This window comes from Pipistrellus kuhlii, unplaced genomic scaffold (assembly GCF_014108245.1).
Source record: "Pipistrellus kuhlii isolate mPipKuh1 unplaced genomic scaffold, mPipKuh1.p scaffold_m20_p_17, whole genome shotgun sequence".
NCBI lineage: Eukaryota > Metazoa > Chordata > Mammalia > Chiroptera > Vespertilionidae > Pipistrellus > Pipistrellus kuhlii.
In genome coordinates, this window is record NW_023425482.1 from 1218345 (window position 1) to 1241324 (window position 22980).

The window sequence follows — 22980 nt, forward strand, 5'->3', positions numbered from 1 at the left end:
ACTGGCTTCAACCATAGTCAGCCACTGATCCTCCTGTTACAATGTCTGACCCTTGACTGGGAAGGAGGTTGAGTTGATATACTAGTATGTACCCTTTCCCTTCATGTCCAGCCAATGGGGGCTATAGCATTGCCCCTGGGATGTCTGGGCCTGATTCTTTCCGGTGTTATCTATCTCTGTCCCTCCCTCCCTACTGTCCCCTCCTCCTCCTGCCACCACCCACCTCAGACTTCCTCCTTCACTTGGTTGGCCACATCCTACTGACCCTCAGACTGTAGTATCCAGCAGTGCCGCCTGCATCATGGGTGGCCTTAGACTCTTCAACAGGCTTCTGATCCTGCCTCTCCTTCTGACTGTGGGTGGTGAGTTGGGGGCTTCTGAAGCTGCCTTCTGAGCCCCTGGGCTCATCTTGGGGCAAGGCAGGGAACAGGGTGGAAAGAGAACCAAAGGGGAAGGGACAGGAGTGGTCCCCAGCTCCCAAAACCCTATGGGTCTCTCCAAGCACCTGAAACTCCAATATTTGGCTTCTAGTAGAAGCCAGCAGAGGGGCCGCAGAGGGTGGTGTAAAAGGATAAGTCAGTGTAGAAGGATAAGTCAGCCACAGGTCTTACCAGAAGTTGCTCTCTACCCTAGCTCCCTGGCTGTCAGGACCCACCCTCCCAGCTTCTATGACAACTCAGTTTACTTTCTTTTTCTTTCTTCAGGTCTCAGCCCTGTCCAGTCCCAGAGCGGTAGGCCTAGACCCTGAAATACCCCTTCCTATTTCTGAAAGGCTCCCCATTTCTTCCCAATCTCTTCCAACTCCCCCTGACACCACCTCCCAATTCCCTACTCCCATTGACCTCCTCTGACTCCTGTCCATATACATCCCCAGATTGCAACTGCTCTGTGGTGAGCCCTGGTGTGCTGGCTGGTATTGTGCTGGGGGACCTGGTACTTACCCTCCTCATCGCTCTGGCTGTATACTCTCTGGGCCGGCTGGTCCCTCGGGGGCGAGGGGCTGTGGAGGGTGAGTGGGACTGGATGGGGATGGGATGCTGAGGACTTGCCTGGAGGGGAGGGGTAAGCTCCCAAGTCACAATTATCCAAGGGGATGGTGATGGTTTCACATCAACTAAATAATCCCAATTTACCACCTTGTGTGCCTCTGCACCTGTGCCACTCTCCACCCCCAGCAGTGAACCGGAAACAGCGCATCACTGAGACAGAGTCACCTTACCAGGTGAGGAAACCAGCTTCTCTTCCTTCTGTCTCATTCCTGCCCTGTGCATGTCAGTCGTAAACAACTCCCACCCAAGTCCCTCTAGCACCTAGACCCTAAAGCCAGTTTCTCAGCAGCTTCTCAAACCCTTGAAGACTAATGGGGCATCTGTCCAAAACTAATTTCAATGATCAATCATGAACTTTTATGCTCAGCTTAAAATGTGTGGAGAGAAACGTCTAGGGATGGTTTGTCTGCAAAGGCAAATGCAGGCCTTAGCCAGAAGGCAGTCTCCAAATTGTTCTGGAAAAGCCTGGACCAGGACAGGCTAATTTGCAGAAGCTCTCACCAAAGCTTATAATTCAGCCTTAGCTTGGTAACTCTAAAGACTTTGGGGTTGGGAGCTTGGGGGTTGGGATCCTGCATCCCTTTGAAAAGCTAATGAAATTTGGAGACTCTTTAGAATAATCCATACAAAAAAATATAAAATTGTGCATATAATCTAGGAGTGGTGCAAATAAGATCATATCCTTGAAACCCTTTTTTTAAGAACTGTAATATAAATAGAGGCATCTTTCCATTCCTGCCTCTCAACATCGTTCTTAACCTCTAAGGGGTCATGAGCTCTTCTATGAATCTAACGAAGCCAAACATACCCCTCTCCAGAAAGATGCACACCCAGACTGGCCATATGCAGATATGATGCTTGCCTTTTGGGGCCAAAGACCCTCCCTCAGTAACTGTGAGCCCTAGTCTGTAAAATTTTTTACTTGTCTACAACCAGCTTTGCCTTGCCTCACTTGTGATAAAAAGTCTCTTTGTAAAGTGTAAGATCTTGAGTCTCGCTCTGTGAGGTCCATAAGACTGAAGGAGCTTTCCAGTTACTGGGAGCAGTGAAATATTAGGCAAAGCATTGCTTCACTTTATTTGTTGAGTGCCTACACGAATTAGATACTGAAGACATAGCTGCAGAGCTTACATCCTAGTTGGGGAAACAGACTTGAAGCAAATAAATAAGATCACTTGGGGTGTGGGGGGAAGAAACTACAGATGAAGAAATCAAGAAATGCCTTTCTGAGGAAGTGCTATGAGCTAAGACTTGAAGGGGAGGATGGAATCATCCATGGGAATACTTAGGGGACCAGTATTCTAAGCAGAGAAACAGTATGTGCAATAGCTCTGAGGCTGGGGCCTAATGATGAGGCAGAGGGGAAAGGGGAACTTTGAAGATATCTGAATAAAACCTAGATTTCTAACATGGCTGCAAGGTTAAAGAAGTCACCGGGGTCTTGCAGGCCACTGGGAGAAGGTTGGATTTTGTTTTAAGTTCATTTGGCAGACCCCTTCCACTAATGGTTGCCACCCTGTCCAAACCTTTAGGAGCTCCAAGGTCAGAGGTCAGACGTCTACAGTGACCTCAACACACAGAGGCAGTATTACAAATGAGCCCAAACCATGGCAGTCAACAACCCAATGTCTGGATCCAGCCATTCCTGATGCCTGCTCAGCACCCTATTCCTACTCCCACAAAGTACCAATCTACAGAGTAGCCTCTCTGAGATATCAGACTTTCCCTGTCCCCTACCCCCTGCCCCCAAATAAACATGGAACACAAAACACTATTGAGTTATTGCAGTTCTCTGGGCTGAGGGGATGGGGATATTTGGTTCTGGGAGGGTAGGTCATGGACCCAGAAACAGTTAAATGGGAGGGAGGCTTTGGGGATCCTGGGTTCTTTGAGGAAGAATTAGAAGTAGAGGTATTTTGGTTGCTTTATTGACGTTGAATAGGTTTCCTGTGCCACCACGCACAATCCAGGACCTCTGAAAAATACTGCGGGTATTCCAGAAGTCAGAGGTCCCAGTTACAGGAGGTCAGCCCCTACCAGGCATGTTGATGTAGACTTTGCCATCTTCTGGAGGTGGGGAAAAGAAAGCATGAGGCCTGACCACCCACCACCCACCCACACCTCCACCTCCTCGGGGACCTCCTGCTTCAGGGGTTTCCTCAGGAGTTCCCCCAGCAGGGCCCCCAGGGTTTCCCCAGCAGCACCTCTAGGGCTTCCCCCAGGGGACCCCTCAATGGGGACCTCTTCCCTAGGGACACCACCCCCAGTCCAGGCCCTGCCCTCACCTTGGGTGGGCCTGTCACGTGGTCTGGCACATATAAACACCACCACCACGATTAGCAGAGACACCACAGCATCAGCAGCCACAAGGCCTGCCAGGAGTGGCAGGGGGAGGGGACCACATCCGGAACAGGAACCTGGAGGGTGGGGGTCAAAATAAGGTGGCTGAGGGGGATTCCAGGCTTTGAGGGCTATGCTGTGGGCATATGGGCAGAAGCCCCTGATGGGTGACCAATTCCCTGGGGTTGCACATGGGGGGGGGGGGGGAGATGGAGATCCAGAGAGAGGGTATTCAAGCATATTGAGACATATGCGAGGCTTTGGGCATAGTGGGCACTCCCGAAGAGAGGCTGGGGTTGGCCAAGTCCCTGGGGCTTCGAATTGCTGCAGAGATGGGAATCTGGAGAGCCACTGCGGGTATTCCAGGATCCTCAAGCTATAATTTAGGGATGGAAACAGTACCTGATGTAGCATGGCAAAGGGGAAGGAGTTTTGATTTCTCACCTGGAGCTATCTGAGCTGCAGCCACTGTGGGAAGAGAGAGAACATAATCGGTGGGAGAGGTGGTCCCCAAAATAGAGTGCAGGGAAAGGTGATGTGCTGAGAAGCTCCACTCCAAAAGATCAAATGAGAAAGAGCGGCCAAATGGTAGGGGAGCTCCCAGAAAAGCAGAGACAGGAAATCAGAAGCAGAGATCCAGCAGTGAGAGGGGGAGATTAATAGGTAGGCACTCCAGAACTCAGCTTCCCTCCCCAAAGAACCAAGCCCAGAAGCCAAATGGATCTCCCAGAAAAGAAGGGGCACTGGGAGAAGGATCTGCTCTCAGCACCCCTCCCTTCAGATGCCACCCCAGCCACTTCTTTCACCAATAGTCACTCCCCCACCCCACCCCCACCCCCAGCCCCACCGATAACTGCTGGCTTCACCTGGGAGCAAAAGCAGGAGCAGGATGTTGCCTGGAAGGAGCATGGTTGGGGGCTGGAAGGGATTTGGTCCAGAGAGGTTCTGAGGAAGAGTGGGGGAGTAGAGAGACAGCAAAAGCGGATGTCACCCTGCTGGTAGCAAGGCCAACTGCTGCTTCCTGTGGGGGTGGAGGCAGGCGGGGGAGGGGGGAAATGAAGGGAGGGAAGAAGTGGTGGGTCCTTCTGACTGCCTTTGGGGACAAACTGGGGGGAGAGACAGAGACTAGGGAAGTTATGATTGTCCAGGTGGGAGGTAACAGGTTGGCCAGGGTGTGGGCACTGGACTGTGGAAAGATTTGGGAGGTAGAGCCAACAAAACTTGTAGATGGAGTAGATAAGGTTGTGTGTGTGTGTGAGAGAGAGAGAGAGAAAGAGAGAGAGAGAGAGAGAGAGAGAGAGAGAGAGAGAGAGAGAGAGAGAGAGAGAGATATCCAGGATGACCAAAGCTTATGGCTTAAGCAACTGAAAAGGTGGAGCATCCTTTGACAGGATGGGGGAGGGGAAGCAGTTATGGGGGCAGGGGGAAGGTAAGTATTGGAGGTTAGAGTACACTGAGTTGGAAATGCCTGATAGATCTTCCTGTGGAGAAATTGAATGACCACAGATGCCTCAGGGGCTGAATCTCACCTGTAGATGTAAATTTGGGGGTTGATGGCTTATGAATGGTTTTAAAGTCACCAGATTGGATAAGATTGTCAAGGAAGTGAGTACAGATGGAGACCTCCCAACACTCACACATCTCCCCCACCCCTCCAAAAATGCTAAAGAGGAAGAAACAGCCAAGGAAACTGAGGAGCAGCAAATGGAGAACCCCAGCAGAGCATGAAAGCAGGGGAGCCAGGCAGTTAACATTGTCCATCAGTGCTGTGAACAAGCACCAAGCTGGGAGCTGAGAAAGCCTCTCCCTGGAGTCAGTCAGCTTGCGCGGGGGAATTGCGGCCTTAGTTCACAGCTGAACACAGCACCCGGCAAAGTGCTTCCCCTGCGGTAATACGTTATTTTAAATGAATGTATGAGAACTGACCTCTGAAAAAGAGGGGGGGGGGGGGGATTTGAGTCTACCTTTATCACTATTACCTGCAGACATTTCCTCCCTGGAGACCAGGAAGTCCGGACCCCCAGGCCTCTCCTCCCCCAGGACCCAGTACTACAGCCCCACCGCGGCCCAGCCTAAAAGTCGCGGTCTCCAGCACCCCCAGGTCAGAGACGAAGTCCAGGCCTCCAAGGCCCTCCGTCAGGAGTCCAAAATCCCAGCCCCTTTTTTCCTCAGACCAGGGTATGGAGCCCCACTCTCTGGATACGTTGGGGTCGGGGCTCAAGGTCAGCACAGCCCCTTCAGGGCCTGTGTTTGCCAGAGCGAGACGCGGGGACTCCCGGGCTGTGGGCGGGGCCACCAGGACGGGCGGCGCCAGACCCCATTTAAACACTCGAGGCTAGCGGGACCCAGGATCGGGGACCCAGCGGCGGTGGCTGCGCGGGTAACAGCGAGGCTGGCGCAGCGCCGAGGCCGGGGCCCTGGGGGCCCGCAGTCCGCCCAGCGGAACCCCAGAGGTAATGGAGGGTGGAGGAGTGAGGGGCTGGGAGTCGGACTCGAAACCCTGGGTCCTGAGACTGAGGGTGCCCGGTGTTTGGAGGGGAGACTGGGCCGGCATTCCGGGGTCGAGCTAGAGGAGCGCTTGCGCTTCTGGACTCCAGCGCGCGGGGGGAGGGGACTGGGATCAGGGCTCCTGGGCGCGGGGGAAGGGGACCGGGATCAGGGCTCCTGGGCGCGGGGGGAGGGGACTGGGATCAGGGCTCCTGGGCGCGGGGGAAGGGGACCGGGATCAGGGCTCCTGGGCGCGGGGGGAGGGGACCGGGATCAGGGCTCCTGGGCGCGGGGGGAGGGGACTGGGATCAGGGCTCCTGGGCGCGGGGGGAGGGGACTGGGATCAGGGCTCCTGGGCGCGGGGGGAGGGGACCGGGATCAGGGCTCCTCGGCGCGGGGGGAGGGGACCGGGATCAGGGCTCCTGGGCGCGGGGGGAGGGGACCGGGATCAGGGCTTCTGGGCGCCGGGGGAGAGGGGCTGGCGGCCGGATTCCTTCCCCTAGAAATCCCTGGCGGAATGGGCGCCTGGGGGCGTGGTGGTTTAATTCAGCCACGGGTCTCGGTGGGAAAGGTCGCGCCCGGCCGCAGGGTCTGTGCGGGCGATGCCTGCGCCCCCTCCCCCACCCGAGACTTCCCAGTCGGCCTACCCCCTCCGTCCCGGCACCGAGGCTGGAGGGGAATTCCCCTCGCGTGGGGATTCCGCGGGCGCCAAGCTCGGCCGCCCGCCCCGCCTCCGAGCGGACACCTGGCTCCGCGGCGGGAAGGGGAAGCGGAAGGTTCCCTTGCGTGTGCGCCGTGGCGTCAGCGCGTCGCGGCGTCAGAGCGTCGCCCCCGAGCGGCTTCCGAGTCCGGCCGCCCCCGCTCTCTTAACCCTTCCTCGGCTGGAACCCGGAGGGAGGGTGCGGAACTCCTGGGTTTTCCCGAGGCTGAGGGGGCGGGCCTGCCCCTCGGCCTCCCAGGAGCTGGGGACAGTGGCTGGCGGTGACCCCGGAGAGCGCTGGGAGGCCTGGTTTCCCGCGGAGGATCAGGGCGGCTTGTTGGGAGGAGACGTTGGGAACCTGGGCCCGGGCTGTGATGCCAGACAACCCCCGAGGCCTCAGGACCTGGAGGTCTGGAGGGGGGAATTTTTTGCGGAAGTCGTGGGGGGGTGGCAGAGGGCATCCTCCTCCCCCGTCCTCAGTTTCCACGACGCTGGTGGAAAGTTGGCTCAGAGGGGAAAGTGCGGAGCAAAAGGAAGGAAACAGCGGGGGTGGGCGCCGCACCCGAAACCGTAGATTGGTTTTGGAGTTCTCGGGTGACATCAGTGTGCCAGTTCTCCCGTGCGGGACAGCGAGGAGCGGCTCAAATCCCCAGACCCCAACTTGTGTTCTGATGACTTCTCTCCCCTCTACACCCCTTCACCCTCCCCTCCTCCCCGCAGTGAGCCGTCATGAGCGCAGCCACTGCCCATCGCAGACGGTGAAAAAGCTCCTGGAAGAACAGAGGCGCCGCCAGCAGCAGCCTGACGCCGGTGGGGCACCGGTGAGGCCCATGAAGCCCTATCCACTGCTCTCGGGAGGCCCTGTCCTATTGGGCGGGGGCTTGTGGCTTGCTGGGCCCTCAGGAATGATGAGATGCAGTCCTGCCTTAGACATTCTGGAGCTGGGGAGCAGATGTTGAAGAATCTCCAGAGAAATTCAACCATGTTCCTTTTTCCTTATGTCTCTACAGGGACAGTTCCCCCCTCCCCTGGCCCAGCCCCTGATCCCATCTGTGAACGAGGGGGAGGTTGGTAAGTCTGGAAACTCACCTGCTTCCTTCAGCTCCCAGCTCCAGCTTCTTCTGGGACTCACATCCCCACTCTTAGAACTTGGGGGAACTTTAGGAGTCAGGCCCTGATTCTTGCCAGGACCCAGGGGAAGTTTGATCTTCCAGAGATTTTCTGCAGCCCAGTAGTCTAAGCATACAGTCCTTTGGTGCCCAGGGGCCTCCCAGCCTTTCTGGGAGTCTAGACGCTCAACCCCTCAGCATCCTAGGAGTCCAGGTCCCAGAAGTCCAGCCTTCCAACCCCTTGGTGTCCCAGAATTCTAAGCCCAGAAGTACAAGGTACTTTCAGTACCTTGGGAGATTCCAGGTCCTCACACAGGTCCTCCAGTCTTGGCTATGACTTTCCTAACTTTGGTAACCAGACCCGCCCCTGCTCCTCCTCTCACCTGCAGGCCATACTCACTTCCCAGGCCACCAGGAGGCTGTAGGTTCTGGACTTGGCAGCCTGGCCCCGACCACAGGCCTTCCAGACTGGAGCCCCAACACCCATGCTGCCTACACAGACAGTGCCTACTCTTATCCTACTTCTGCTGCTGAAAGTTTCCTGACTTCTGACTTCTGCCCATTCTCGGACCCAGGGCAGCCATATCCATTTCTCCTGGGGATGGAGGTGAGATACAGAGTGGGAACAGAATGCTGAAGGGCCCCCAAAGTTCCCGGTTACCTTCATGCAGTATTCTGAGTTGTCTGGGCCTGGGTTAAGATCCAGTTCCTCAGATAGGCAAAACTAAGGCCCAAAGGTCTAAGTTCACTTGGCACAGATGGGACACGCAGCCCCTTTACCTGGTTCTCTGAATGAGTTTGTGTGTGGTGGGATGGGTTGGGAAGAGGGAATCCTCAGCTGACTGCCTCTCCTCACCACCTGCCCCCTTCAGGACCCCCTGGATACCCAGCTTTATGCAGAACCTTCCCTGCCACAGGTGGGATCCTGGAAAGGTTCTGGACTCCCTTCGCGACCCCCTCAGTTACCCTCTTTGGTCACTGGACCATCCCTGGACACAGCTCGTGCTCATATGCTGGCCTTGGGGCCACAGCGGCTACTGGCCCAAGACGAGGAGGGAGACACGTGAGTATAAGAGGATAGAGTCTGTGGGTCATGGCCTGGCTGGGCATCTGTACTAACCACTGTTCCCACCTGTCCTCAGGTTCCTGCACCTGTTCGCAGCTCGGGGGCTGCGTTGGGCAGCATACGCTGCAGCTGAGGTGCTCCAAAAGTACAGACATCTGGACATTCGTGAGCATAAGGGCAAGGTGAGGGCCAAGGGCTTGGATTACTGAATCTGAGGGCGGAGGGTCCGGGGACCTGGATCCTTTGGAAGGGGCCGGGCTCAGTCTGACATCTCATTTCACTTGCAGACTCCTCTCCTGGTGGCTGCTGCTGCCAACCAGCCTCTGATTGTGGAGGATCTACTGAACCTGGGAGCGGAGCCTAATGCTACTGACCATCAGGGACGTTCTGTCTTGCATGTGGCTGCTACCTATGGCCTCCCAGGAGTCCTCTCGGTATGGCTGTGGTGGATGGGGTCATTGATTGCCCATATTATGGCTTCTAGGACTGGGAGGTCTGGGGAGATCCTAATCTAGTTCCTCATTCTCTTCCCAGGCTGTGATTAACTCAGGGGTTCGGGTTGACTTGGAAGCCAGAGACTTTGAGGGTAAGTTGGGTTGTGGGCAGGGCGGGTGCAGCAGTTGGGGCAGGGTGGGTGCTCCAGATGCCAAGCCCTCACTGTCTCTATTCCACAGGACTCACCCCCCTCCATACAGCCATCCTGGCTCTCAACGTTGCTATGGTCTCACCTGACCCCTGTCCCCGGGTGCTGAGTATTCAGGCCCGAGACCGGCTGTCTTGCGTCCAAATGTTGCTGCATATGGGTGCTGACCACACCAGCCAGGTGAGCTGGGTTATGGGAAGCCAGTCCCTAGGAGGACTTGGGGGATGAGGGCATTTGGATGCCCAGGGGCTCCAAACAAACACTGGTGTTATCTCTTCCCAGCTGCGTGTCCATGTCTGGGAGCACATTACTTCATTTCTTTGCGCCCAGTTGTCAACTGGAAGTGATGTTGACCTGAGCTTATATTTATCATGCACTGAATTTCATAGGGCATTGAATTCTCACAAACCCCGTTTAATGCATGTGCTGTTATTTCTCTATTTTACTGATAAAGAGACTGAAGCACAAGATGTCAAGAATCTTTTTTTTTTTCCTTTTTAAATATTTTATTGATTTTTTTACAGAGAGGAAGGGAGAGATATAGAGAGCTAGAAACGTCAGTGAGAGAGAAACATCAACCAGCTGCCTCCTGCACACCCCCCACTGGGGATGTGCCCACAACTCAGGTACATGCCCTTGACCGGAATCGAACCCGGGAACCTTCAGTCCACAGACCGACGCTCTACCACTGAGCCAAACCGGTTTCGGCAAGATGTCAAAAATCTTATAGCTTGTGAGTGTCAGAGAGATTAGACCCAGGAAGTCTGATCCCAGAATTGAGCTCTTAATTGTTATATTATCCTCTCACTTTATGAGCTAGCTGAGATAATTAAACATCCACATATACTTTTGGAGTTGTTTTTTATTGTTGTTGTTGTTGTTAAATTTTAACATAGATAAATACAGAAAATAATATAATGAACTTAAAGTACCAAACAAACATCAGTAATATGCAACTCATAGCCAGTCTGCCCCATCTATTCCTCCACTTAGCTATATTACTTTTAAGCAAATCCAAGCAAGTTTATCTATAAATATTTTTGTATCTTTAAAATCATTATTCCACCTTAAAAATAATGAACAATTATTTTTATTTTTATTTCATGTCAATTATTCTAGCTTCATTCAAATTTCGTTTGTCTCTAAAGTAACATACATTTTTTTTCATTAAAAGACACATAGATCAAAATAAAGCTCACATATTGCAATATGTTTGTTTGAATTTATTTTTAATTGATTTTAGAGAAAGGAAGGAAGATAGAAACATCAGTTGGTTGCCTCCCACTGGGCAACCGGCAACCATTTGGTGCACAGGATGGTGCTCAACCAACTGAGTCACACCAGCCAGGAAGCAATGATAATGCCTTTTAAGTCACTCTTAATAGAGAGCTTCCCCCTCCATCTCTGTTTTCTCTTCATAATTTATTTGGTGAGCCAACTAGGTTGTTTTGCTCTGTATAAATACCTAACATTTTTAATGTTTATTATCACTCTTTAAAGGCACATATTAAAGTTTCTTGTGGAAAAAGGCTTACTTTACTTCAAAAGTGAGAATAGCTTAATATGGAAATGGGTAAAGGCTTAGTTTAGTCCACTAAGTAATGTTGCTCAACTCCCATCCTTGTAATAGATAAAGTGCCACCCATATAAGATTTAGGTACAATTTACTATGCCTAAAAGAATGTGGGGTGGCCAAGAAAGCTGCTAGCCGAGAGAACACCTTGGAGGATTAGAAAGAAGCCTTTTGTTAGACACTTGGGTTGGAAATTTATCTTAATAAATGTAAGGTTCTGTGATTTGTGTGATATGAATGGCACTCCCTTAAACTTTTAAATAGTGCACAGTCCATACAACTGTATAAGGCAGCCCTTATACAGAGGAGAGGCAGGATGTCTACAGGCTCTTGGGCTCTGATAGGGGGCCTGAGTGTGAGGACTGGACTGACCTCACCTATACCCCTCCCCACAGGAGATCAAGAGCAACAAGACTGTTCTGCATTTGGCTGTGCAGGCTGCCAACACCATCCTAGTTCAGCTGCTGCTGGAGCTGCCACAAGGAGACCTGAGGGCCTTTGTCAACATGAAGGTAGGGTTCTAGTCAAGAATGTGGAGATTAAGAAATGACAGAGACGGCAGTGGGATGTTGGGGGTCCTCTGGGCTGTGACTGCAGGGGGAACATTGTAGGTTCTGGAATGTGAAAGTGGTGTTTGGGATGTCTATGTGAAGGGAGAAATGTGCACTGTGGATGTTGCAGAATGTGGTTTTGAGGGCTCAGGTTGGCTGAGTCTGAATCCTTATTAGTCCTCCCCTCACTGTCCCCAGGCCCATGGGAACACAGCCCTCCACATGGCAGCTGCCCTGCCTCCTGGGCCACACCAGGAGGCCATAGTGCGTCACCTGTTGGCAGCCGGGGCAGATCCAGCATTGAGAAACCTGGAGAATGAGCAGCCCATCCACTTGTTGCGGCCTGGGCCGGGCCCTGAGGGGGTGAGCATTGAGTGACCTCTGACCTAACTGGGTAACCCCTGACCCTACACATTCATGATCTTAGAGGAAATCTCAGAGGTGATCTTAACCAACCCTGACCTCAAAATATGACTTCTACTTATAACCCTGAATGCTGACCTCAGGGAATAACCTTTGATTCGCAAGTATGACCTCCAATCCCTTGCCCATAATCCTGAATCCTGATATCAAAGTGGGACTCCTGACCCCCAAATGGGACCTCTGGCCCCATGTCCCTACCCTTCAACTCCCAGCCCTCTATGCAAACCCAAAGGAGGGAAGTCCAATCAGCAACAGCTTCCCTTTATCCCCAGCTCTGGCTCTGAGCCTTTTTACCCTCAATTCCAAATCTTGACTGAACCTCTGAATGTCAAACCCAAATGACCCCACTCCAACTTCACCAGCTGTGCCTCCCCCTTGCAACCTCCAAGTCACCTCCTTCTGCCTTGTCTTGTTCACAGCTCCGGCAGCTGTTGAAGAGGAGCCGCGTGGCACCCCAAGGCCTGTCCTCTTAGGACTCAAAACCCAGAACCTGGACTGATTTTCCAGTCCCCACCGTCCTGTGGGACAGCCAGCGTATGCTAATGTTGCAAATCCATGATAATGTATGTGGAATGTCCTGCCATTGGGGTTTTACATTAAAACCTCAAAGTGGCTGCTGTGGTGGGAGTAAACAGTCCCCAATATTTGGGGTGATGTACTATCCCTCTCCCACCCATAAGGAGCCCCCTTGATGATTTCTGTGAAATTGAAGCCCCTTGATTGTTTCTGTGAAACACCCTGAACACCTACCCCTATCCTCACTTAGCTCTTCACACCCGGAACCTGAGATGCAATTCCCCTACATGGTACTTGGGGCATCCCAAAACAACTCCCAGTATTATCCCAAAAGAGTTCTTAAGATGAACCCCCAACCTCTTCAGGTCTTTAACCTTAGGTCCTACTGCTTTCTAATTCAGAATTCAACCAAACCCCTATCTCAGACCTTTGCATTTCCAATGAATCTCTTTATGAAACTCCCTATTAAACTCAATTTGGGCCCGGCTGGTTTGGCTCAGTGATTGAGCCTTGACCTATGAACCAAGAGGTCACCACTTTGATTCCTGGTCAGGGTCCCCAGTAGAGGGCCTGTAGGAGGCAGCCGATGAATGATATTTATCATTGATGTTTCTATCTCTCTGTCTCCCTCTCTAAAAATTAAATAAAAACAGATTTAAACTCAATTTGGACTAGAACTGTTGTCATCTCATCTCCGGAGGCACTGGTGTTGGGAGTGCCTAGCTGAGAAGTAGTGTTCGGGTGAATGTGCCTGTGTGGCTGCATGTAGCAGATACTGTGGGTGCCAAGTCCATGTCTCATCACCCACTCCCTGTCAATACATGGTGGTTTGAGTACCAGTGCCAGCACATGAAGCTTTGCCTGGGCATTCTCCGACCCTTGGTGCCTGCAATGCCCCAGATATGAACATGGCAAGCCTTCAGTGCCAGGGAATTCATGCAACTTCCCACTCTTAACAGCCCTCAGCCAGTGACTTTCATGTTTTTGTTACCATAAATTATCCTTTTTTATGCTGTGCATTTATTTCCAAATTGCAGTAGCAATTGTCCTTTATTTTAATACTTTTACCTCTTTTAACATTTATGTTATATTTAAGAGTTTAATATCCTATTGTGAGCAAGAGTTGCAGTTTCCTGCTTCTGTCTGTTAGTCATCTTACAGTTTTATGTCCTTCTGTCCTTTTGTTTTCAGGTAAATCAGCACCTTTTAGCATTACTTGTAATGCAAGTAAATTCCCTCAGCTTCTGTTTGTCTGGGAAAGTATTTCTCCTTCAGATCTAAAGGATAATTTGCTAGATATATTTTTCTTGGCTGGTGATTTCTCTTTCAATATTTTGAATATTTGATTCCATTCTCTCCTAGCTTGTAGAGTTTCTGCTGAAAATTTTGATGATAATCTAATTGGGTTTCCTTTATAGGTTTCCATCTTTTCTCTGACTGCCTTGAGAATTCTTTCTTTGTCATTAATTTTTGACAGCTTTGCTATAATGTGCTTTGCAGAAGGCCTTTTTATATTGTGATAATTAGGTGTTCTGTTAGCTTCTTTGTCTTGAGGTTCAGTTCTTTCCATAAGTTTGATGAGTTTAATGTCAATTATTTATTTGAATAGACACTCTCTTCCTTTCTCCCTCTCTTCTCCATCTGTTATAACTATTATTTTAAAATTTTTATTTCTAAATTACAATTTACACAATATTATTTTGTATTAGTTTCAGGTGTATAGCATAGTGGTTAGACAATCATATACAGGGCTTCCAGGCAAGATGGTGGCATAGGTAAATGCGGTATTCACATCCTCTCACATGCACATCAAATTTACAACTAAACTATAGAAAAACTATCATTCAAAATTGCCTGAAATCTAGCTGAACAGTCCTATAGCTAAGGATATAAAGAAGAAGCCACCTCAAGATTAGTAGGAGGGGCTGAGACCCAGAACAGGTTGGTCCCACACCCACATTGTGATTAAGAATTGGGAGGGATATCTCAGCTGTGGAGGTACCCTTGAGGAGCAAGAGGTCCCAGCCCAACACCAGATCTCCAGCCTTAGGCTCCAGTACCAGGAATAGAAGTCCTCATTACTTCTGGTTGTAAAAACCAGTGGGGATTATGGCTGTGTGAGGCAGGACTGCTGGAGTCCCTGGTGTTTCTCTTTAAGACTATATATATATTTTTTTTTCTTTTTTTTTTTTTTCTTGTTTTCTTTATGGGTCTGCATACGGACTTACTCAGACTCACTTGTTCTGAGCTCCAGCGCTGGGGCAGCAGCTTGAAAGGAACCAGGGACATACAGGGAGGAACTAAATTGCCTGGCATCATGGCAAGAGCTGGAGGGCAGCTTTCTCCCAGACTGAAGTGCTGGCAGAGGCCATTGTTCCTTTTCTGAGCCCTCCCCCAACAGTCTGCACGCAGGCACCATATCTGAGTCTCCATCAACCTGGCTCTTACTATTACGAAGCGAGTCCCTAAGAGATGAACCACCAGGAGCCAATTTGATTAAGCATGCTAGAGTTTATTACAGATTCGAATCTGGGCTCAAACCTTGGCTGACGCAGCAGCCGGCAAACACCCAGATGAGAGCCCCGATGGAGGGGCAGTCCCTCCTCTTATACCTCTTTTTTCCATCTCATCCCACTGTTGGTCTGTCACTCTCTGATTGGCCCCTCAGGACAAAGAACTGGCTGTCTTTAGCTGTTCCTTAGGTGATTTACACAACCTGGCCTGTCTTTAGCTGTTCCTTAGGTGATTTACACAACCTGGCCTGTTTTGCTTCAAACAGAATGTCTGTTCTGACTCCCAACGGGAGTGCAGGATGCTGCGGTTTTTTATGACCCCAATTTCCCAGCTAGATCCGGAGGGAGGTCTGCATGTCCCACCCCAAAGGAACTCCCAGCACTGCTTTACGACTGACTTTATTTTTTTAAACTTTTCCCCCCTGGCCTGGTCTGTCTCCAGAGTCCTTATCTCTTGGGCAGACTGGGCCAACTGTCACACTTAACTGCCCTTCCCTAGTGATTCCCTGAGACTCTCCTCACCCAACTTGTGGGCCCACCCAAGCTGTTTCCAGTGGCTTTTCCATACAATTGGCCCATCTTGGCTCATCTTTCAGACTTTTTTAAAATCTCTCAAACAAACAGCACCTGGCCTTTGTGTACCCCATACCTCTTTCTAAGTGTCCCCAGGCTGGCACTAGTGGCAGCTGGCCTAAGTTTGCAGCTTGGCCTCTCTTGGGCACCTCCCAGCCCAGCACAAATAGCAATCATTTGAAGATCACTTTGTGGCTCATGCTGGTTGGCCTTGGTCAGAACACAGGTGGCAGTTGATTTTTTGACTACACCTCCCAGGAGGCCCCAGAACCAGTGCACCCAGTAGACACCTTCAAACCACATCAAAGCACCATTCAACAACCTCTATATAAGGTTCTCCCTCCTCCCAACTGGTGGGCGGAGTTATGACATTACTGGCACCTGTCATAGAGACATCTCCAAGACATTGAGCCATCAATCAGCGCCTTCCAAAGTGTCCTGGAGCCCACCCCTTCCTATTCTGCCCTGGGTCCAACCCTCTCCTGTTCCTCCCCTTAAAAAGACCCCCAGACCAGCCACGTGCTGCTGATCCTCCATGTCCAGGTGGCAGCCCAGGTTGGTCCATCTGCCCTCCCAACTCCTTCAATTCTGATTTCTCTACCTCCATAATGAGTCTCGCTCATTACTGGGGAATAAACTTTACTTTAAAACTCCTTGGTCAGTTTCCTGTGCCTCATACCTTACACTCTATAAGCAACATACTCAAGGTAGGGCCTCTGCACATATTCATAGCCAGTTCTTGCAATCAGCCTGGGGGTAAATTCCTCCCATTGATATGCCAAGAGCAACCAAGGCTCAACTACAACAGGAGCATGCACACAACCCATATTGGGTTGGGGGTGGGGGTCTCTCTGGCATGCTCAGTTTAGTTGAATGGGAAGGCTATGCCACTGAACTCTACAAGATACCTGTGTTAATGTAAGAAACATTCAAAGCTGTGAAGAATTTTTTTGTGAGTTTATTTGAGCCAAATTGTCAATAATTACTGAGAAGCAAAATCTCGATGGATTGAGATAATGCTCCAGAGAATGGCAGTTTTGCACCGTTCTATACATTACAATAAAAAGAGGAGATATAAGTGGGTTATATGAAATCCATTGGTGATAGATTAGGGAGGTGGGAGAAAGCAAAGTGGGGAAACCTCTGGGACTAGATAAAAAGTACAATGATAGACACATCTGTGAAAGAAAAGAGCCACATGCTAACCTGAAAGCTCAGGGAAGGCCTGTGTGGCAGTCTTGCAAACCCAGAGACCTAAGATAACCACAAAAGATGGTTTGAAAATTTAATATCTAACTACAAACAGGTTATAGTGGGTAGTCTTGTCCCAGATATTTCACCTGAGCCCGTCTGCCTTCCAGCCTCTAAGATAACTTATCTGTGAGATATCTAGGTAACTTGTAACTTCCTTTTTACCCCGACCCCCTCAGGGCACAACAAATGGCCTGAAGACATTCCCTCATTGTTATTGTTATCAAGTTAATTGTCAACTGTTAATTACCTTAGTTTAGAGTATCCTATATCCATCTCTGTAAAAGAAGCTCATGTCCATCATTTAACCTTTTACCCTATCCCAGAGGTTTCCCAGCTTCGCTCTGTCCCACCTCCCTAATCTATCATCAATGAATTTCATGTAACTCACCTACGTCCCTTTCCTTTAATTGCAATGTATAAATATAGAAATGTAACCCGCCATTCTCCAGAGCATTATCTCAATCCGTTGAGGTTCTGCTTCCCGGCATATCTCAACAGTTTGGCTCAAATATACTCAGTAAAATTCTTTACAGGTTTCAATGATTTTTTTCGTTAATACATCTTTTACTTAGGTAGATGCAGGATAGGTAACAGTTAACTCAATAACAATGATGGGATTTGTGGTCTCTGCATAGCAGTGTCTGTGCTTTGAGAGGTCTAGAAAAAGAAAAATTACCTTAACATTCCAATGATATATGTTATTGTAAATGCAAAAAAGATAATAGGCTCAGTTAAGGTAAAGATTGACCTTTGACAGGGAAAACAATAGTCTAGGACATGACCATCCTCTATAAACTGCTTTATAAATTAAAAATTTTTCAGTTCAGCCGAAACCAGTTTGGCTCAACGGATAGAGTGTCGGCTTGGGGACTGAAGGGTCCCGGGTTCAATTCCAGTCAAGGGCATGTACCTTGGTTGCGGGCATATCCTCAGTAGGGGGTGTGCAAGAGGCAGCTGATCAATGTCTCTCTCTCATTGATGTTTCTAACTATCTCTCTCCCTTCCTCTCTGTACAAAATCAATAAAATATATTTTTTTAAAAATTTCAGTTCAGCCCAAGCCAATTTGGCTCAGTGGATAGCATATTGGCCTGCAGACCAAATGGCCCCAGGTTTGATTCTGGTCAAGGGCACATCCTCGGTTACAGGCTCTTCCCCGGCCCAGGCCCTGGTTAGGACTGGTGCAGGAGACAACCAATCGACGTGTTTCTCTCACATCGATATTTCTCTCTGTCTTTCCCTATCTCTTCCGCTCTTTCTAAAAAACCAATGGAAAAATACCCTCAGGTGAGGATTAAAAATAATAATAATTATAAGGTTCTCCCTCCTCCCAACTGATGGGTGGAGTTATGGCATTACTGGCATCTGTCACAGAAACATCCCCAAGACATTGAGCCACCAATCAGTGCTTGCCAAAGTGTCCTGGAGCCCACCCCTTCCTGTTCTGCCCTGGGTCCAGCCCTCTCCTGTTCCTCCCCTTAAAAAGACCCCCTTGCCCAGGCGGCAGCCCGGCTGGGTCCATCCCCCCTTTCCACTCCTTCAATTCTGATTTCTCTACCCTGTTTCCCTGAAAATAAGACAGAGTCTTAATTTTCCCCCCCCAAAGTTGTGCTAGGTCTTATTTTCCGGGGATGTCTTATCTTTCCACGCGCTAGGTCTTATTTTCGGGGGAAACACGGGTACTTCTGTAATGAGTCCCGCTCATTACTAGGGAATAAACTTTATTTTAAAATATTGATATCTTGGCGAGCCAAAGCCGGTTTGAGCTTCGGTCTGTGGACTGAAAGGTTCCGGGTTCGATTCCGGTCAAGGGCATGTACATTGATTGCGGGCACATCCCCGGTAGGGGGTGTGCAAAAGGCAACTGGTCGATGTTTCGCTCTCATCAATGTTTCTAGCTCTCTCTCTCTCCCTTCCTCTCTGTAAAAAAATCAATAAAATATATTTTAAAAAATAAAAAATAAAATAAAATATCTTGGCGGTCAGTTTCCTGCACCTCAAACCTTACAATAATAATATTAAAGTTTTTTAAATAAAGTTTTCATTTTAGACCATCCTTTGTGGTTGCTTTAGGTCTCTGAATTTGCAAGGCCTTCCCTGAGCTAGTCAGGTTAGCATGTGGCCCTTTTTCGCTCACGGCTATTATATAAGGCCATTCTATCAAGCCCAGAAGTAGCTCTATTTAATACACAGAAAGAAACACAAGGAGGCTGACAAAATGAGGAGACAAAGAAATGTGTCCCGAATGAAAGAATAAAACAAAACTCCCGAAAATAACTAAACAAAATGGAGATAAGCAATCTATCAGATGTAGAGTTCAAAACACTAGGTATAAGGATACTCAATGAACTTAGGAGAAAAGTAGATAAACTTAGTGAGGACTTCAATAAAAATAAAACTAAAAAAAGAACATAAGAAAGAACCAGTCAGAAATGAAGAACACATTAACTGATATGAAAAATACTTTACAAGGAATTAACAGTAGAGTAGATGAAGTAGAACATCAAATCAAAGACTTGGAAGATAAGAAAACAGAAAACAGCCCTAACTGGTTTTGCTAGTGGATAGAGTGTCAGCCTGCGGACTGAAGGGTTCCAGGTTCGATTCCGGTCAAGGGCATGTACCTTGGTTGCGGGCACATCCCCAGTAGGGGGTGTGCAGGAGGCAGCTGATCAGATGTTTCTCTCTCTTCCATGTTTCTAACTATCTCTCTCCCTTCCTCTCTGTAAAAAATAAATAAAAAAAATATATATTTTTAAATGAGGATAATGTAAGGAATCTCTGGGACAACTTCAAGCATACCAACATTCACATCATGGGGTTCCAGAAGAAGGGAGAGAGCAAGAAATTGAAATCCTATGTAAAACAATAATGATGGAGAACTTCCCGAACCTGGTGAAGGAAATAAACATACAAGTCCAGGAAGCACAGAAAATTCCAATCAAGATGAATCCAAAGAGGCCCACACCAAGAGACAGCATAATTAAAATGGTAAAGGTTAAAGACAATGAGAGAATCTTAAAAGCAGTAAGGGAGTTCCCATAGACTGTTAGCTGATTTCTCAACAGAAACATTACATGCCAGAAAGATTTGGCACAAAATATTCAAAGTGATGAAAAACAAGGAGCAACAACCAAGATTACTCTACCCAGCAAAGCTATCATTTAGAATTGAAGGTCAGATAAAGAGTTCCAAGACAAGAGAAAGCTGAAGGAGTTCATCATAACCAAACAGTATTTTATGAAATGTTAAAGAATCTCCTCTAAGAAGAAGAAAAAAAATGATTAAAAAAAAAAAAAAAAAAAAAAAAAAAAGAACAATAGCCCTGACCAGGTTGGAACACCATCCTGTACAGTTGAAAGGTTGCAGGTTTGATTCTTGGTCAGGGCACATACCTAGGTTGTGGGTTTAGTCTCAGTTGGGATGCATATGGGAAGCAACTGATCAATGTTTTCCTCTTATATCTCTCTCTCTCTCTCCAAGAGAGGTGGGTATCTCCTTCACAACCCTGTCACCTCTATAGTGGGATATGGCCATATATGGATCTCCTGGCCTGTGTGTTCCTGGCCCTGCCCTCCTGTAGTCCGAAGCCACTGGCGGAGCTACTCTGTCTGAAGTGACACAACTGTTCCACCAAACTCCCTTGTGATGCGGAGAGGAGGGGCCGGCAGGGGGAAGCAGTTCACGTGTCTGCAGCTCTGATTTTTCTAGTGGGTTTAGCCACATAGTACAGACTACTTATGCTAACAAGTCATCTGTGTCTTTCACAATCAGCCGAGTGAGAATTTTACTGCCAGGCAGGCCATAGGAGGATGGGTGGGTTCCTAAGTCTACCACTTCCATTGTCCAGTGATGGCAGGTTGTGGAATACTGCCACCCTTTGCACTACTTCTCTGCCCCTGCCCCTCTTCCGTTTTCCCAGTGAGGTTTGCACCGCTTCACTTCTTACATCTGCTGGGACTGCAGCCAGTGCTTAATTGTCTGCAGCTGTCTCTGTCCTTTTGTTCTGTCTTCCCTGCTCACTCCTGTCCTTCCGTTGTCCTATCTCTCCTGTTCACTCCATATGCCTGCCCTCAGATGTCTCAATGCATGGAACTCTCAGACATGTTTGTGTGTTCAGCAGGGAGCCCTTTGCTGAATTACAGCTCTCCACTTGAAACTTCAAGGGGAGAGATCTGGAGATCCTCTCATGCCACTATGCTGCTGATGTCACTCCCCAGAAAGCCTTTTGACTCACCATAGCCTCCCACTGTTCAGAGTCTTTCATGGACAATAAACCAAGCACACATGTGCCAATGTCTCCACCACAAAACTGGATGCTTAAAAAAAACCACCGTTTATTCATGATTCCAAAATCTAGGCTGAGCTCAGTTGGGCAGTTCCATTATCTTGCTGTAGTCAGGTGGAGGCCTAAATGTGCTGGACAACTTCCCTTACATGTATGATAGCTTAGCTGAGATGGCTGGAGCCCAGGTGGCTCCAAAAGGAAGTGTTCCAAAAGAAGCTCCTGCTTGCATCATGCATGCTGACATCCTATTGGTCAAAGTCAGTCACATGACCAGCCCCAGAATTAGTTGGGAGGGAGGCACTACTCTAGGGTATGAATATTGAGAGATGAAATCAGGGACTGCCAGTGTAAGTTTCCTACATCAGCTCCCATGTACCAGCATACAAATACTCTTCTGAGTACTCACATATTGACAATTAACCCATGAATTCCTAATATGTTGTATTTCATTGATTCTAAGAAAAACTTAATTGGAATTCATCTTACTATCAATCATGTGGCAGTTTAATTTCTTCATTATTTTCCCTTTGTGTTACATGAAATAATGGTATTTCCTATCATCAATAGCACCTTAGATTCTGTTGACATATAACATGTATAGCCTGACATGTATGAACACACACATACCACTGACATGTCTCAAAGAAATCTTGCCTTATTAAAAAACAGAATTGTATTATTTTCAATAGGAAAACAAGGGTGGCTTAGAGGCACAAGAACATGAAATTATTTTTCCTGATGGAATTACAATAATAACAGGAATTACAATAATGCCATTAAAATTTAAACACAATTAGGAATCAGGCTCTGAGCATATTGAGCAAGGTGGCCTTTCATTTCCTATCCCACCCAATTAGAGCTCCTTATTTGCTGTTTGCCTATTGCTTACCCTTGTCTGTCAAACCATAAAGGCACTTTCACCTTACTTGTGGTGCTAGTTACAGATTTCTGCTAGAGTTGCTAATGATAACAGAAGTTATAACCAGTGTCAGAATGATATTGCAAATTGGGTTTGCTAATGAAGTGGTGGTATTGTATCCAACTTGCATCACTTAGGCATCTTTCTTCCAATACCTACAGGGTATATATTTAACTAGAGGCCCAGTGCATGAAATTTTTGCACAGAGAGTCCCTAGCAGCTGCTGGCTGGTGGTGCCTCCCTTCCCTCTGCCACCTGCCGATGCCACCGCAGCCACCTGCTACCACCAGTGGCCCCGCCCTGTGGTTGAACTCCCGGTCAAGGGGACAATTTGAATATTAGGCTTTTATTATATAGGATATATATGACTCGCATTTACATGTGTATATTATGAAGAGCCACTGTGAGTTCATAGAGGACCTTTGGGATAAATAGAAATAGTTACTCCCTCCCTAAGCCATCTGTCGAGTGTTATGCTGACATTAGAACATGGCACATTACTGTCACCTACTGGTAAGTTGTGGTTAAAATACTACTATAATGTCCAGAAGGTGAATAGTATCAATTGGAATTTTGCAATGCACAACCTGAATACCATGTGGAACTGCCACAAATTATTAGACAGTAGATTATCAAAATGACCAAGAATATGGTGTGGGAGCCAGGTTGCCAAGGTTGAATTCCTAGCTCCAACCTTTCTTGGACGGTGACCTTAGAAAAGTGATAAAACTTCTCCTTGTTTCTATTTCCTTATTTATGAATGAGGATTATTATAATACCTACTTCATAGGTACAAGTAATAATGAAGTGTGCCAATACATATAAATTCCTTAGAGCAATGCCTGGCACGAGTGCCGTATGAATGTTTGTTGCCATAATATTTTAAAATCTATTCAACAAATATTTGTGAAGTAGCAGGCACTGTTCTAATGTCTCCAAATATATTAACCCTTTTAAAAATTATTTTAATATTTATA

The 22980-nt window shown here is 48.4% G+C and overlaps 3 protein-coding genes across 10 annotated transcripts; 2 read left to right on the forward strand and 1 right to left on the reverse strand.

Moving 5' to 3' along the window:
* The first annotated feature begins 207 nt into the window (after positions 1-207).
* Positions 208-2818, forward strand: LOC118720539 (transmembrane immune signaling adaptor TYROBP). 4 transcript variants are annotated; one of them, XM_036440590.2, is made up of 5 exons: positions 208-362; positions 705-731; positions 875-1009; positions 1179-1222; positions 2582-2818. In XM_036440590.2, the coding sequence occupies exons 1-5, from the start codon at positions 302-304 to the stop codon at positions 2645-2647; spliced, it is 333 nt and encodes a 110-aa protein (XP_036296483.1). In that variant the 5' UTR covers positions 208-301; the 3' UTR covers positions 2648-2818. The 4 variants fall into 4 exon arrangements, with proteins under 4 accessions (XP_036296483.1, XP_036296482.1, XP_036296486.1 ...); XM_036440589.2 differs by having other exon boundaries at positions 210-362; positions 1176-1222; XM_036440593.2 differs by lacking the exon at positions 705-731 and having other exon boundaries at positions 216-362.
* A 141-nt stretch (positions 2819-2959) lies between these two features.
* HCST (hematopoietic cell signal transducer) lies at positions 2960-4432 on the reverse strand. 2 transcript variants are annotated; one of them, XM_036440596.2, is made up of 4 exons: positions 4256-4432; positions 3834-3857; positions 3335-3466; positions 2960-3113 (listed from the first exon to the last, which is right to left on the reverse strand). In XM_036440596.2, exons 1-4 carry the CDS (start codon positions 4296-4298, stop codon positions 3076-3078), a joined length of 237 nt encoding a protein of 78 aa, XP_036296489.1. In that variant the 5' UTR covers positions 4299-4432; the 3' UTR covers positions 2960-3075. The 2 variants fall into 2 exon arrangements, with proteins under 2 accessions (XP_036296489.1, XP_036296487.1); XM_036440594.2 differs by having other exon boundaries at positions 2960-3116; positions 4256-4410.
* Positions 4433-5390: 958 nt separating this feature from the next.
* Positions 5391-12945, forward strand: NFKBID (NFKB inhibitor delta). Of its 4 annotated transcripts, none has more exons than XM_045582508.1 (12): positions 5391-5842; positions 7297-7397; positions 7587-7647; positions 8075-8292; positions 8558-8748; positions 8828-8933; positions 9039-9185; positions 9286-9337; positions 9426-9574; positions 11363-11479; positions 11717-11881; positions 12361-12945. In XM_045582508.1, the coding sequence occupies exons 4-12, from the start codon at positions 8287-8289 to the stop codon at positions 12412-12414; spliced, it is 987 nt and encodes a 328-aa protein (XP_045438464.1). In that variant the 5' UTR covers positions 5391-5842; positions 7297-7397; positions 7587-7647; positions 8075-8286; the 3' UTR covers positions 12415-12945. The 4 variants fall into 4 exon arrangements, with proteins under 4 accessions (XP_045438464.1, XP_045438463.1, XP_045438462.1 ...); XM_045582509.1 differs by lacking the exon at positions 5391-5842 and adding an exon at positions 6953-6985; XM_045582507.1 differs by lacking the exon at positions 5391-5842 and having other exon boundaries at positions 6273-7397; positions 8603-8748.
* The last annotated feature ends 10035 nt before the right edge of the window (positions 12946-22980 follow it).